Source organism: Rhinolophus ferrumequinum, chromosome 6, assembly GCF_004115265.2.
Source record: "Rhinolophus ferrumequinum isolate MPI-CBG mRhiFer1 chromosome 6, mRhiFer1_v1.p, whole genome shotgun sequence".
Lineage (NCBI taxonomy): Eukaryota > Metazoa > Chordata > Mammalia > Chiroptera > Rhinolophidae > Rhinolophus > Rhinolophus ferrumequinum.
The window spans coordinates 29,062,385-29,077,097 of record NC_046289.1 but is presented as its reverse complement, the minus strand read 5'-3'; the positions used below and the strand labels follow the sequence as shown (position 1 = coordinate 29,077,097).

Genomic DNA, 14,713 nt, shown 5'->3' with positions numbered 1-14,713 from the left:
ACCCCAAATGCAACACATTAAATTTAATCTTTGTGAAGTTTTATTCCTTTAACTATTTAGCTTCTCAGATAGTTTCAGAATATAGATTTTCGATCTAGTCAAATTTTTAAAATCAGACTACTGGAGGCTAGAGAGGCAGTCTGGCTCACTTCACAGAGCGAGCCATTAGCCCCTTCTTAAGAAGCATCCTGCCTTCTCTACTGTATCTGGGCTGTTGGGCCATCTTGATACAAATGTAAAGGAAAGCTTGGGTAATTTGATAACAATACTCTGATAAATTACAAACCTAACTGAATTTTGTGGGCATATGTGAGAAACTGGATCTATGGGTCAGAATACAGAGTACAGGTATAATAATAATAGGTAGCACTTTTGTACCACCACTGCATACGCAGCACTGGCTTTTATATAAAGGATACAAAGAAATGTAAATAAGCATACGGTTTGGAAAGATGTGCATTAAATACAGTAGAGGTAAGGGGAGAAGAGGAATTGCATTCAGGAAAGAGGATAAGGTGGGAAAAATGACTCTAATTTATACTGTAACATGAACTGTACACCAACCACAATATGGTTAATTCTTGTACCACAGGCTGGGGAAAATTCCAGCTGAAGCTTACCATATGCTCATTCTCTACAGTGTATGTACCATATTTCATGTCTCCTCGGCCCCCGGGTGGGGCTGTCAAAGGTGTGCTTCTCACTTCCCGGTGGAGCTTGGCAAGGTCCTTCCGGTAGGTTCGAAGCTTAGACATCATAGGGTTACGGAAAGATAGGGGTGCATAACGTAGTTCCTCTTCCATCTCTGCCAGCTAGGAAGACAGAAAACAGTGAGTAGACATCCTGGTTCTTTTCTGTCTCATTGGGCATATGTGTAGTTTGGACTAATCAAACCACAAACAAGCCCAAATAAGTACTCAACCATATGCTCCCCAAGGGCAGGGACCACATGTGACACATTCATTACTCTGAGCGTCTGTCAGTCTACACAGTGCCCAGCAAGCACAGAACAGGCATCAAAACTTAGGTGTTGAATGAGTGAAAAACTAACAAGCACCTTATAGCTTATAAAACATTTTTATATGCATTTGCATTTAATCCTCATAACAAATCAATAAGGTAGGTAATACTACTATTGTTTCCCCCAAAATAAGACCTAGTCTTATTTAAGACCAGGTCTTTATAATATAATATAATATAACATAATACAATATAATACATTTAATATAATACCGTGTCTCATAATTTTTGCTCCAAAAGATGCATTAGAGCTGATTGTCTGGCGAGGTCTTATTTCTGGGGAAACACAGTATTTCTATTTTATATATAAGACTTGAAGAAACCTCAAGTTTAGACCATAAAAGAAATCAGGATTCAAAATCTGCAAATTCCCCTTTTCAGTACACCAAGTTCTCAGCGTGTTATGGTTCAAATGCCGTCACGAAGCACTCAGGCTACCGTACTAAAAATGACAGGGGTCTGGCATCAAGGTTAGTCCCTTCCTCCTCCTCCTCTCTAAATATCTGCTTGTCTCCACGTCAGAGATAACCATAGATCCAAATCAGATTTCCGTTTTTCTGAGATAAGTAAAATATAAACCTAGACATGTTCACAAGCAGCCATAAATTATTTTCATCTGCCTAGGATGGCCAGAGTAGGATTGGTTAATTTTGCTAAGTTCAAAGAAAAAGTAAGCACCAAACAAATAAATTAGTATTAGCTAACAAATTTTTTAAATGCTACCAGTATGTTAACCAAAAAAAAAGACTGGCTTTGTAACAGGTATGGATATGCCCAGCTGTACACAGGAATTAAGAAGTTTCCATTATGGGGCCAGCCCGGTGGCTCAGGCGGTTAGAGCTCCGTGCTCCTAACTCCGAAGGCTGCCGGTTCGATTCCCACATGGGCCAGTGGGCTCTCAACCACAAGGTTGCCAGTTCAATTCCTCGAGTCCCACAAGGGATGGTGGGCTCCACCCCCTGCAACTAAGATTGAACACAGCACCTTGAGCTGAGCTGCTGCTGAACTCCCTGATGGCTCAGTTGGTTGGAGCATGTCCTCTCAACCACAAGGTTGCTGGTTCGACTCCCGCAAGGGATGGTGGGCTGCGCCCCTTGCAACTAGCAACGGTAACTGGACCTGGAGCTGAGCTGCGCCCTCCACAACTAAGACTGAAAGGACAACAACGTGAAGCTGAACAGCACCCTCCACAACTAAGACTGAAAGGACAACGACTTGGAAAAAAGTCCTGAAAACATATACTGTTTTCCAATAAAGTCCTGTTTTCCTTCCCCAATTAAAAAAAAAAAAAAAGTTATGAATGAGAAAGTTTCCATTATGAATGAGATGGTTTCCACAGCCTGGTGGCCTGATCCTTCTTAAAACAGATGTACCAAAGAGAAACGGCTGCAGACAAGCTTAACTTCTCAGAACTTCGTTGGGATGGGCTTCCTGTGAAGGAAGCCTGGGGAAAGGCAGGCAGGTGGAATTTAAGTGAGATGAGAGGTGTAAAGTGACTTTGGTCATTTATACCTAAAGAAACCTTGAAAACAAAATGGGGGAGATAAGTCCAAAGAATAATTTTGCTTTAAAATCATTAGTTTCAGAAATTGTGAAAACAATTTAGATATATCGTGTTTCCCCGAAAATAAGTTGTTTTTCAACATACAAGAAGGATGTTCTCTGGTTTTTAAAAAGAATTTTTCTTCTGTCTACTCTGGGATAGCAAACACTAGGGGCAACTATTTCTGCAGAGTACTACTGGGGACGTGGATTTTAGCCCCAATCTCCTAAATGGGTTGAGAGCATAATGGAGACAGAAGGACTCTTCTAATAGGTAAGAGCAAAGTTTGTTTTCTTAAAGCCAAGATTAAGAGAGAAGCAGCTGTTAAACTGCTCAGCAACCTGGGCCCACTTCTGACAGCTTTGGGTCCTGACTGGGAACTCATCCATCCATGCATGTCTTGCCTAAGGTACCAAATCCAGCCATGCTGTATTTCAAAACAGAAGGAATGTGGCTGGAACCACCTCTGAGCTGCATTTTCTGTGACAGGAAGTTTAACAAAGAATATAATGGCCAGCTTTTAAAATGAGATTTTGAAAGACCACCCACGTAAAGGTGCCCTTCTGACTCACATCAGCAATGACTATCAGAGTCTCACTTCAGGAGAATCTGAGCTTTACCCATTTGTGTGTGTTAACTCCCCCAAAACCCACCCCCATCAACTGGCCTCACTTGGTAAGAAATAATCAAAATCAGGATCACAGGCAGGAACAGTTCATCTGTGACCAGGTCATAAGCATTACTTTTGGAAAAGATGAACACCGGGTAGGAGAAGAAATAAGGACTTGCTCTCTGTTCTCACCGTTTCATTTGCTTCCTGTTGCTTTTCATCAAAATCTCTGATCAACTTCTTCTTTTCTTCTGAAAAAGATAGACAAGTTTCAAACCAGTCCTGCTTCCATACATTTGTAGAGGCCATTCCCTCTGCTTAGAATAGACTCTCCACTCTTCTCCTGTTGGTAGTGGTAGTACTTAATCGTTCCAAAAGGCACTTAGAAATGTATGGGAACTTGTTACCACAATGACTAGGGTAAGGGAGAGGCAGGGTATTACTACTGGCATTTAGTACCCAGGGAACAAGAATATCCATACTTGGGACCGTCCTGCATAAGAGTTATCTGGCCCCAAAATAGTGTACCTACTAAGAAACACTACAAGTCTCAGTTAATCATTGTCAATACCTCCTCCATCCTAACAGAGGGACCAGGCACACTTTCGTGAATAAGAATGTTTAACAACACTGGTTCTCTGAAATCCTTGTCCCCACTTTCACCCACACTATGAATCACTTCTCTTTTTAACCCTTACCCACTGTTTTTCTGCAAAACAAATTCAAAACCCACCTCCTCTGCTTGCCAGGGAGGCTGCATGCTATGGCACATGTTTCTCAGACATACCCACTGGCAATGGCACGAGAAATGCTGCAAATACCACTCACTCACACGGTAAGAAAAGCACTCCCTTTCAATTCTCTCTTTTTTTTTTAATTAAAGTTTATTGGGGTGACAATTGTTAGTGAAATTACATAGATTTCAGGTGTACAATTCTGTATCACATCATCTATAAATCCCACTGTGTGTTCACCACGCAGAGGCAGTTCTCCTTCCATCACCATATATTGGATCCCCCTTACCCTTCAATTCTTTCAGTCCTTCGCATCATCCCATTTTGGTGCTAGTATGTCTTTAATACCTAAAAATTACTACTCTCCCTTTTTAACAAAATAGAAGAGGCTTCAGCTTCAAAGCAATTAACATCTAACTAAAACAGCATTGTTTTGCCTTCCCTGTATGTTTTCTGATTATTTAGATAAGTTCTACAGATTTTTCATATAAAGTAGGATATAAAACCTCCTTTTTAAATAACTTCATGTATTAAATAATTGTATTTTACATAAAATAAGTTGATATAAATAAAATGATTAATAATAAAAATGGTATTTGGACATGGCAAAAATAACGAAGGGAGTAATGGCATGCTGTCACCAGGTAAACATGTGTACAGGGGAGATCTCCTGGAGAGTAAAGTGGTTTAGATTTTGGTCCTAGCTTTAGGCTTGAATCAACATGTAAGCTTGGATAATTCTCTTCATCTTTTGACCTGATCTCCTTCCTTGTCTATAAAGTGAGGAGGTAGGTCATCCCTTCATTATCTAAAAGCAAAAATAACCCTATTTATGAGGAACTTGATTTTTAATAATGTATACATACATTCAAACGAACGTTCACCCTGGAAATCTATACAGAATCCTCTTATTACCACGTAGTCACCAATTGCTTACACTGTTTTTTGAACTCATCTTTGGAATTACCTTCACAATCTAAGAATAGTCTTCTTTAAATTGTGGTAAAACATATATATATACACACATATATATAATACATACACACACATATATCATAAAATTTACCATTTTTAAGTATACAGTTAAATGGCGTTAAATACATTCACACTGTTGTACAACCATCACCACTCTCTGTCTCCAAAACCTTTTCATCATCCCAAACAGAAACTCTGTATTCATTAAACACTAACTCCCATTTCCCTTTCCCCTCCCCCCCCCACCGACTCCGGTGCCCACCATTCTACCTTCTGTGTCTGTGAATTTTACTACTCCAGGCACCTCATCTAAGAGGAATCATATTTGTCCTTTAGTGTCTGGCTTAGTTCAGTTAGCATAATGTCTCCAAGGCTCAATCATATTGTAGCATGTATGGGGGCACAGTCTTTTTCAATTAAAAAGAAATTTTTTTATTATTAGTTTCGGGTGGGGACATGGTCTTTTAAAGCTATGTATTTTTCATTCAACGTGGCTCCTAAGTATAAGCCAGCACTTCCATCAACAGAAGAAAGAGCAATTTTTTCTAATGCCAAAGAAAACAGCTGAGTTGGGCTCATGGAGGGATGGCATGTGAGAACTCAATATGCTGCCCTAAAATTTTCTTGGATAATTTTGTTTATCTTGATTTCATCTTAAGCCTTGACTTTCGAACCTAATCCCATCTATATTTGATATAATACCACTATTTTGCTTTACATTGATTTACATTATGTTAATCACAGAAGCACCTAGTATATCAGTTGTCTGCTGCTTTTTTAATGATTATAAATCATTTTGGGTATGTACATTCTCAACCTGAGATCAAGCTCCTCCAGAAAAGGGAAATTTACTTTTTCTTTTATAGGTCCCATAACTTCTAGAACTTCAAACCTCACAATGCTCCCTTTACTATGCCTCATTCATTGTCAAGTGACATTCCCTTAATGTACACAAGGCACTCCAGGTGAACTATTTCTCACTTCACACAGCCCAGGGTTTGTTGTTAAAAACAAAAAAACGCACAAAAAAACAGAAGAAAGTTCAGCCATGGCAAATGGTCTGCATCTTGACCATCCTGATGTAACTGAAATAAGCACCAAAGCAGCAGTTACTGTCCCTGACTGGGCTGTGTTTTCAGCCACCAGCAGTGAAGTAGTATCTGCAATCAAGAATGGCTACTTCCATGGAGAAGCGTCATATTATTTTGTAACAAGCTGTCATAACAGTGCTGAATGTCATCGCTCCTCTGTACAGGCCCACCTCCAAACTCAAGCACACTCACTCCTGATCCAAGCCAGGCAGGATGAAGAAGTCTGTATAAATGTGCATCCCCTTCCTAGCGCCCATGTTTCTACAACTCTGGTAGTCATAAAGTCTCCCTCCATACTCTTCCTTTGTTAAAGGATATGAAAATCTGCATTCTAAAGCAAATTCTGGAATGATTCAAAGAAAGGGCCACATAATAAGAGTAGAATGAAAAGAGGTAGCCCACACAATCGTGACCCTTTCACTAACTTACCTGCATGATTCTGTTATTCTTAGCCTTTTTGGAGTTTGAATAATCTACTCTGATTTCACAAGACACATTCTCCTAAGAGTGTTATAGCTTATGTACTTTTAAAAGAAACATACGCCCTATGAAAACAATTTGAAGAACTTCACCACATTATGAGGTCCTTTACGTAATCCTAACATTAAAAAAGAACAATATCCTTTGAAATCATCCCTTCTGAGGAAGTCAGAGAGGCTGATATCTAAAGGTTCAAGAGAGACTGAATCCTACCCAACTGAGCGGTATCAGTAGCTGCGTCTTTATACTTCAGTCACAGAATTGTGAAACCAATGAATGCTGGCTCTCAGATGGACCCCCAAGATCATCCATCCAGGTTAACCTCATTTTACAGTTGAGGAAATTAGAGCCTGGAGAAAATGCCTTCCCTAAGGTCATAGTAGGAGTAAATGTATGGCAACACCAGTTTTAGAATGCAAGTCTGACTCCCAATCCAATGTTTCTATACATTATATCATGTTTCCCTGAAAATAAGACCTAGCTGGACAATCAGCTCTAATGTGTCTTTTGGAGCAAAAATTAATGTAAGACTGGGTCTCATTATATTATGTAAGACCGGGTCTTATTTTACTATAAGACCAGGTCTTATATTAATTTTGCTCCAAAAGACGCATTAGAGCTGATTGTCCAGCTAGGTCTTCTTTTCGGGGAAACACGGTAGCACTCAGGGGCATTGTTGTGCTCCCAGGGTATAGCCTTTAGCAACAGGTAGTATCTGTTCAGACCTCTTTATTTTTGAGGGTTAGAATTAACGCTATAATCAACTACAAACAAGTAGGTCTGCATATTGGGTAGAATGGCCACCAGAAACAAGAGTAAGCCACTCCAAACAACACCTTCCCAAACCAGTCACATGTGAGTGACTCACCCTGAGACTGACCAACTGGTAAACTGGGTGGATGGCAGCACCAAAACAAAAGCAGTCAGCTCTGAAGGAAAGAGCTAGAAGGAACCTACGTTAATGTTCAACAGTGACAGTTCTCTTTCTTATAGGGTTGTATTACCAGCTCAAGAATGACTAACCTTGGCCAATTAGAGCTGTGGAAATCACTTTAGTTTCACCAGGATCTTTAAAATATGTGGCTAATTTGCTGTTGGCGTCCCACTGTGCCATTTCTAGGACCTACATCCCCTATTTGTAGACCACAGTAGTTTACCAGATCTCATACCATATAAGAGGTAAAGGCATCAGATCCCTATAAGCCTGTTTCCTCATCTGTAACTAGGAAACATAACAGCATTGACTTGACCTCGTAGGGTTGTCTGAAAGGGTTAAAAGAAATAATAAACATAACAAGCACTTGGCAAATGCCAGGTATATTAAAGGTTCAATAAATAGTAACTAGCATTATTTTTTAAAGTAAGTTCTTAGGTAGGAAAAACTAAGATTCACCAAAAAATATGAAGAGCGTTGGAAAAATTAAAATTCTGCAGTCATTGATTTTCACCAAACTGCTGCATAGGGTCCTCCATAGTGATTATTTTCTGGTTCCCAAAATAATGCGATCTCATGTACAGATATTGAAACTTAAATGAATCAAAATGGAAAACTCAATAATTTTACAATACTTATGAAGACATGTGAAGAGATGCCTTCCAGGTGCTACAAAACCAAAACTAAAATCATAATTATAGGTCCTTAGAAGTGTTACTGGGACAAGAATTTATAGCAATCTGAGGTATCTGGAGAGACTTTTTCAGATGCTGCAAAACTAAGACTAGAAATTATGGCTGTAGGTGCTTAATGTAATATTAAATGGATTAATAATGATCACATATGCTAAAGGATTGTCACTGTTATACAAACGTCCTAAAACAGCACAACTGTGTCTGTTAGCTATCCTTTGTTTTAATAGGTGTATATATCCACTTTAAAAGTGATGAAAACGTGGAAAACATGGTAGAACACAAATAAAATCACACTCCTTTCAGCACCCAATCATATTTATACTTCAGTGGTACCTCGGTTTTCGAACGTCTCCGTTGATGAACATTTCAGTGTAGGAACGCCATAAATTTCATAGATCTATGGTATCATTAGATAGTAAAATTCATGCTAAATTTGCAGTTTTAGGGGTTGATTTTAAAGGTCTGGAACAGATTAATCCATTTTGCATTACTTTCTATGGGGAAACCGTGCCTCAGTTTTTGAACATTTCAAAACTCGAATGGTCTTCTGAAATGGAATACGTTCGAAAACCAAAGTATCACTGTATTATCAATATTTTCTTCCCAACAATCCACAGTACTTATACGATCATTCAACAAATATTTTTTTTTCAACAAATATTTATGAAGCACCTAGTTCTAGGTGCTTAGGATACATAATAAACAAATCAGACAAAATATCGAGTTTATGACAGAAGAGGAGGGAACAATTCCAAACTCTTTTATGAGGTAAGCATTACATTGATACCAAAACTAGACAAGGGCACTACCAGAAAAGGAAATTACAGGCCAATATCCCTGAACACAGATGCAAAAATCCTCAACAAAATATTAGCAAACTGAAGTCAACAATACATTAAAAGGATCACACATCATGATCAAGTGGGATTTATTCCAGACAAGCCAGGATGGTTCAATATCCACAAATCAATCAGTGTGATACACATTAACAAAATGAAGGATAAAAATCACATGATCATTTCAATAGACCGGAAAAGCATTTGACAAAATTAAACATCCATTAAAAAGTTATGATTAAAAACTTTTAACAAAGTGAATCTAGAGGGAACGTATCTCAATGTAATAAAGGCCACATATGACAAGCCCATAGTTAATATCATACTCAACAGTGAAAAGCTTTCAGGAACAAGATACAGATGCCCACTCTCACCACACATTTGATATTTGGTGACTAGAAGTGAAGGGTGCTGTGTGAGTAGTGAAGGACACACAGAAAAGAAACACACAAGAAGAGGGACTGGATTTTTCCCTATACAGGAGAGAAAGACATAAGGGGGAAACACTGGGTTTTCCTAATATGTACATTTTCCCATTGTATGTTCTTGCCTTCTTTGTCATAAATTAATTGACTACATATGTGTGGGTTTCTTTCTGGGCTCTTTATTCTCTTTCATTGGTCTTTGTGTCTGTTTTTTATGCCAGTACCATACCGTTTTGATTACTACAGTTTTGTAATATAGTTTGAAGTCAGGAAGTGTGATGTCTCCAGCTTTGTCTTTCTCAAAATTTCTTTGGCTAATCAAGGTCTTTTGAGGTTCCATACAAATTTTTGGATTGGTTTGTTCTATTTCTAGATCACATAGACATGATCAAGTATTGACTCCATCTCTAGCCCCACTCCCCTGTCTGGAGAAGTGATCAGCAGGGCTAAAAATCCAAGCTTCTAATCATGGGTTGGTCTTTTTGGTGACCAGCCCCCATCCAGGAGCCACCTACGAGCTCACCCAGAATTGCCAAAAGATACTCCTAATGCTCTTATCACTTAGGAATTTACAAGGGTTTTAGGAGCCCTGTGTCAAAGATCAAATATTACAACAAGAGATGCTCCCAATATTGTTATCATTTAGGAAATCACAAGGGTTTTAGGTCTGTGCCGGGAACTGGGGCAGAGACCAATATATATATTTTTCTATTATCCCACAGGAAAGGACAGTCTCTTCACTAAATGGTGTTAGGAAATCTTGACAGCCACATGCAAAAGATGAAACTAGATCACTATCTAACACAACACACAAAAATTAATTCAAAGTAGATTAAAGAGTTGAACATAAGACCTGAAACCATAAAACTCCTAGAAACTCCTAGAAGAAAACAGGTCTTGACCTCGGTCCTGGCTACGGTTTTTGGATTAGATACCAAAAATAAAGGCAACAAAAGCAAAAATTAACAAACTAAAAAGCTTCTGCACAACAGAGGAAATGAACAACAAAATGAAAAGACAACTTACCAAATGGAAGAAAATATTTGCAAAACATATATCTGACAAGGGATTAATATCCAAAACATGTAAAAAACTCATACAACTCAATAGCAAAAAACCAAACAATCCAATTAAAAAATGGGCAGAGGATCTGAATAGACATTTTCCCAAAGAAGACATACAGATGGCCAACAGATACATGAAAACGTGCTCAACATCACTAATCATCAGGGAAATGCAAATCAAAACCACAATAAGATATCACCTCACACCTGTTAGAATGGCTATCATCAGAAAGAGAAATAAGTGTTGGTAAGGATATGGAGAAAATATGGAGTGTATGTTCTAGCTCAGACTTTCAAACTTGATAACCATCAGAAATCCTCTGGAGGGCTGTTAAAAACAGACTGTTTTAAAACAGTTAATAATTAAATGATTGGGTGAGACCCAAGAATCTGCATTTCTAACGATCCCAGATGATGCTGGTTCAGGGACCACCCTTTGAAAACCACTGTGGTAGTGAAAGGAAGATAAATAATATATTATAATACATATTTACATCATAAATATGTAAAGTCTCTAGTATGTTAGAACATAAGTGCTCTAGAAAAAATGGGAAAGTAGAGCACAGTGAGAATAGCATGTGTTATTTAAATAAAGTATCCCATTTCCTGTATAATAATAACAATGGTTAACTGCTCTTACTATTGTCAGGCAGTATTCAAAGGGCTTTACATATATTAATTCATTTAATTCTCATAAAACACCTATGAAGTAAATACTGTGATTTGTCCTCATTTTGCAGGGGAAACTAGTTAGGGTAAAGTAAGTTGCCCAAGGTCACACAGCTCTAAGAAGAGGATCTAAGATTTCAACCCAGGCAGTCTGGCTCTAGAATCCTTGCTGTTATATATTACACTACACTGTCTCTCAATTCACATGGTATCTTCTTCATAAAGGTTATTTGTAATGGCAGGAGAAGAAATATCTTGTCAGGCTAGAATGGACATACGTTATGCTCTCTATTCTATAAGCACCGTTGACGTTCTTATCTACAACCTAAACAAGCTGGCTTCTACTCTTATATTTATTCAAGTTCTTCGTTCACTCAATTGACCAAATGAGAAAAAGCAGACACCCTTGAATATTTCTTCTTCACTCCCAGGGTCCAATCAGTCTGGTTAATTTCGCTCCGAATCACCTCCTGGATTTAGGACTCTCTAGATTCCCATGTTACCTAGACAACTGCCATAAAGGCTCCTAACACGATGCCGTGTCCAGGCTCCTGTGTCTCTCCTTTGTCCTCTACTCAGCCACCAGCATTCTCCTTCTAAAATAAAGACCATACTAGTCAGATACTTAAAGTCCTTAACTGATTCTCCATCTCGAGTATACATGTCTTAATGTGACACTTAGGTCCCTTCAAGATCTGGCTGTGTCTCACTTTCCTCATCTACGACCACTCTCCCACATATCCTAAGCTCCAGTCACAGTTATGAGTAGTCAATATTTTATTCTTTTGTTGCCTCTTCCCATTTCCTCTTTGTCGGGCACACTCCCATTCAGCCACTTACACTCAGTTCGAAGTTCTCCTTTCCGCAAAGCTTCCCTCTCGCTCCCCACACCCAAGTTGTTAGCCTTTTTTTCAGGTCTCTTATTTTGAGGCTCACCACACACTTTGTTGTAAATTTGCTCCTATTTAAGGCAAGAACTCTCTCTCGGACCTCCTTAGGGCCGAGGAGAGTGAATGACACATAGTAATTCTCAATGTTTATTGAAAAATGACTGAATTTAATTACAATGCATAAGCTAAATGCAAGGACTGTGTTATGGGTATTATTCAGTGGCTAATAATTCGTGATGGAAATTAAAGCTCTGGAAAGCTATGAAGTAGTCCTAGAATTAGAAAAAAGGATTCAGAAGTGAGGCCCAGTGTGTTTGCTTAATATTTATTGAACAGTGTGAACAGGTAATGAATAAGGAGATTGAAAGTTGCTGAAATTCTTACTACAACCTGGGGATATGTGTACATTGTATTTACTTACCCACTGAACAACTAAGTCTGTTACCATCAATTTGTGTTAGAGTATTTTGTGCTTGGGTAAAAATTCACACCGTTTTGATTGTCCTCTTTGCAGAAATGAGAAAAGGCTAGGTAGATGACACAGGTGAATATAACTAACTCAGTGTTCTATTTTTCAAACAGAATGCATCATTTAGCCTTGCAGAAATGGATATTGCAAAATTTAATTCAGCACCAAGTTGAAAACACAGTATTTTTCAACCATGTAAATCAGATCGCATCACTCTCCTGCTCCATACCTTTTAACTGCATCCCATCTCATTCCGAAAAAGATGTAATCTTTCACCATGGTCTACAAGGCCCCACGTGATCAGGCCTGCCTACCTCTTTCCAGCCTCATCTACTAGCACTATCTCCTTTGCTCATTCCACCTCAAACACACTGGCCTTCTTGCTCTTCCTAGAACATACCAAGCTCATTTTTGCTTAAGGAGCTTTGTAAGAGCTATTCCGTCCTGTTGACACTCACTTCTCCCAGATTTTTGCATGGTTTACTCCCTTACTTCATTCAAGTCGGCTCAAATGACATCTTTTCAAAGAGGCCTTTCAGGGCTACCCTATTTAAAATTAGAACGCCCCCTCCCTCTATTCCTTTGCCCTGCTTTATTTTCCTGTACAGGCGTACCATGGAGATACTGCGGATTGGGTTCCAGACCACCGCAACAAAGAGAGTATCACAATAAAGTGAGTCATAATCTTTTTGCAGGTGGAGGGTCTTGCCTTCAGTTTGCAAAAAAACGCAACATCTGTGAAGCACAGTAAAGTGCAATGAAACGAGATATGCCTGTGTTGTCATTAACACGGCCTCTTAATATTTATATATTATCATCAATCCACTAAAAAGGGGATTTGTAAGTCTTTTCAATATTTTGAAAAGTAATCTGCAGTATGAACAACATGTAGGGCAGTGCCTGGTACAGAGTAACCTCTCCCAATAAATACACGTTAAAAAAACGTTATCTATTTCATTTTCCAGTCATTCAAGTCCTAGGACCTTGGGTAACTCACAGAGCTAATACTCAAGCTCTGACCCTTAAATGAAAACAATGAAACAAAGTCTTATCTGCCTTGCCATCAAGATCTAGTTCGTTCTGAGGCAAAGAACTATGTATGCTTCCTATGGATTTAACTCAGGGGTGTCCAAACTGCGGCCCGCGGGCCAACTGCGGCCTGCAATCAATCCATTGTTAATTGGCCCGCAGCAAATTCCAAAAATATATTTAGTTTACTTAAATAAACCAGGTGAGGCAATACGTACTTCACCTCCAGTGAGTGGCCCAGCTGTTTGTGTATTTTACTGCATATGGCCCTTGGTGAAAAACGTTGAAAAAAGTTTGGACACCCGTGATTTAACTGGACGACTCTAGCTACTCCAGACAAACCCTGCAGCAACCTGAATTTTGAAATCAAGGGGCAGGAAACAGTCTAAGCAGAACGTAAGAGGACCACACCTAAACACTACAATCCTGATTTTAAAGACCAATTCCTCAAAACTGATATTTACCAACCCCCAAAGTTATGATTCCTTTGGGTTCTTAACCCTTTTAGTGCTACGGATCCTTTGTCAGTCTGGTGAAAACTATGGACCTCTTCTGAGAATAATCTTCTAAATGCATAAAACAAAACACAGAGAGCTACAAAAGCAAACACTTTTACTGAAATACAGGACCGCAGATTTAAAGTCTCCTATGCTCTTCATGCCAAAGTGAAAATAAGACGAGAAAATTTTGCAGGCTATAGGAGGATCAAGAATTCCAAGGAAACGACACTCCAAGGTCCATCCCTGAGCACCCTAAGAGGCAACAGGGAGATGCTGGGCGCCGGGACCCAGCCCACTTTAGGGGGCGTGTTTGAAGATAAGGAGCGGAAAGAAGAGGACCCAGGTCTGGAAGAAGAGTGGGAGTTTTTCCTCCCTGAACGCGCGGGGCCGAGTTTCCCACGGCTCGGCCCGCCCCGCCTCACCTGTCCCTGCAGTCCCCAGGAGCCGCTCCGGCACCGCTCGTAAGTCTTCATGGAGGCTGCGGAAGATCTCATGTAATTTCTCGAAATGCTCGGAGGAGGCGGCGGAGGTCGCCATGGCGCAGGCCGCGCTCCAGCAGCGGCCGCGGAGATCCTGGGTCCGGGACCCGCTCCTAACCCGGCGGCCAGCCACCTAGCCCCGCAGGCATCTCCGCAACCACAGCCACCACCACCGCCACCTTGGACCAGGCGCTTCCGGGGCTGCGGCGGGGTCCTCCAGAGCCGGAACGCCCACCCCTTCATCTGTCACTGAGGGAGCGCCGGGCGCGA

General features: G+C 39.8%; 1 protein-coding gene across 1 annotated transcript in view; it reads right to left on the bottom strand.

Annotated features, from left to right (window-relative positions):
* VTI1B (vesicle transport through interaction with t-SNAREs 1B) overlaps positions 1-14,713 on the bottom strand; it is a 20,121-nt gene extending 5,408 nt beyond the window's left edge. The window contains exons 1-3 of the mRNA XM_033107135.1: positions 14,387-14,713; positions 3,366-3,424; positions 621-812 (exon numbers count right to left, since the gene is read on the bottom strand). Of these exons, the coding sequence (XP_032963026.1) occupies positions 621-812; positions 3,366-3,424; positions 14,387-14,501 (366 nt within the window). The 5' untranslated portion in view covers positions 14,502-14,713. The remainder of the gene's footprint in view (positions 1-620; positions 813-3,365; positions 3,425-14,386) is intronic.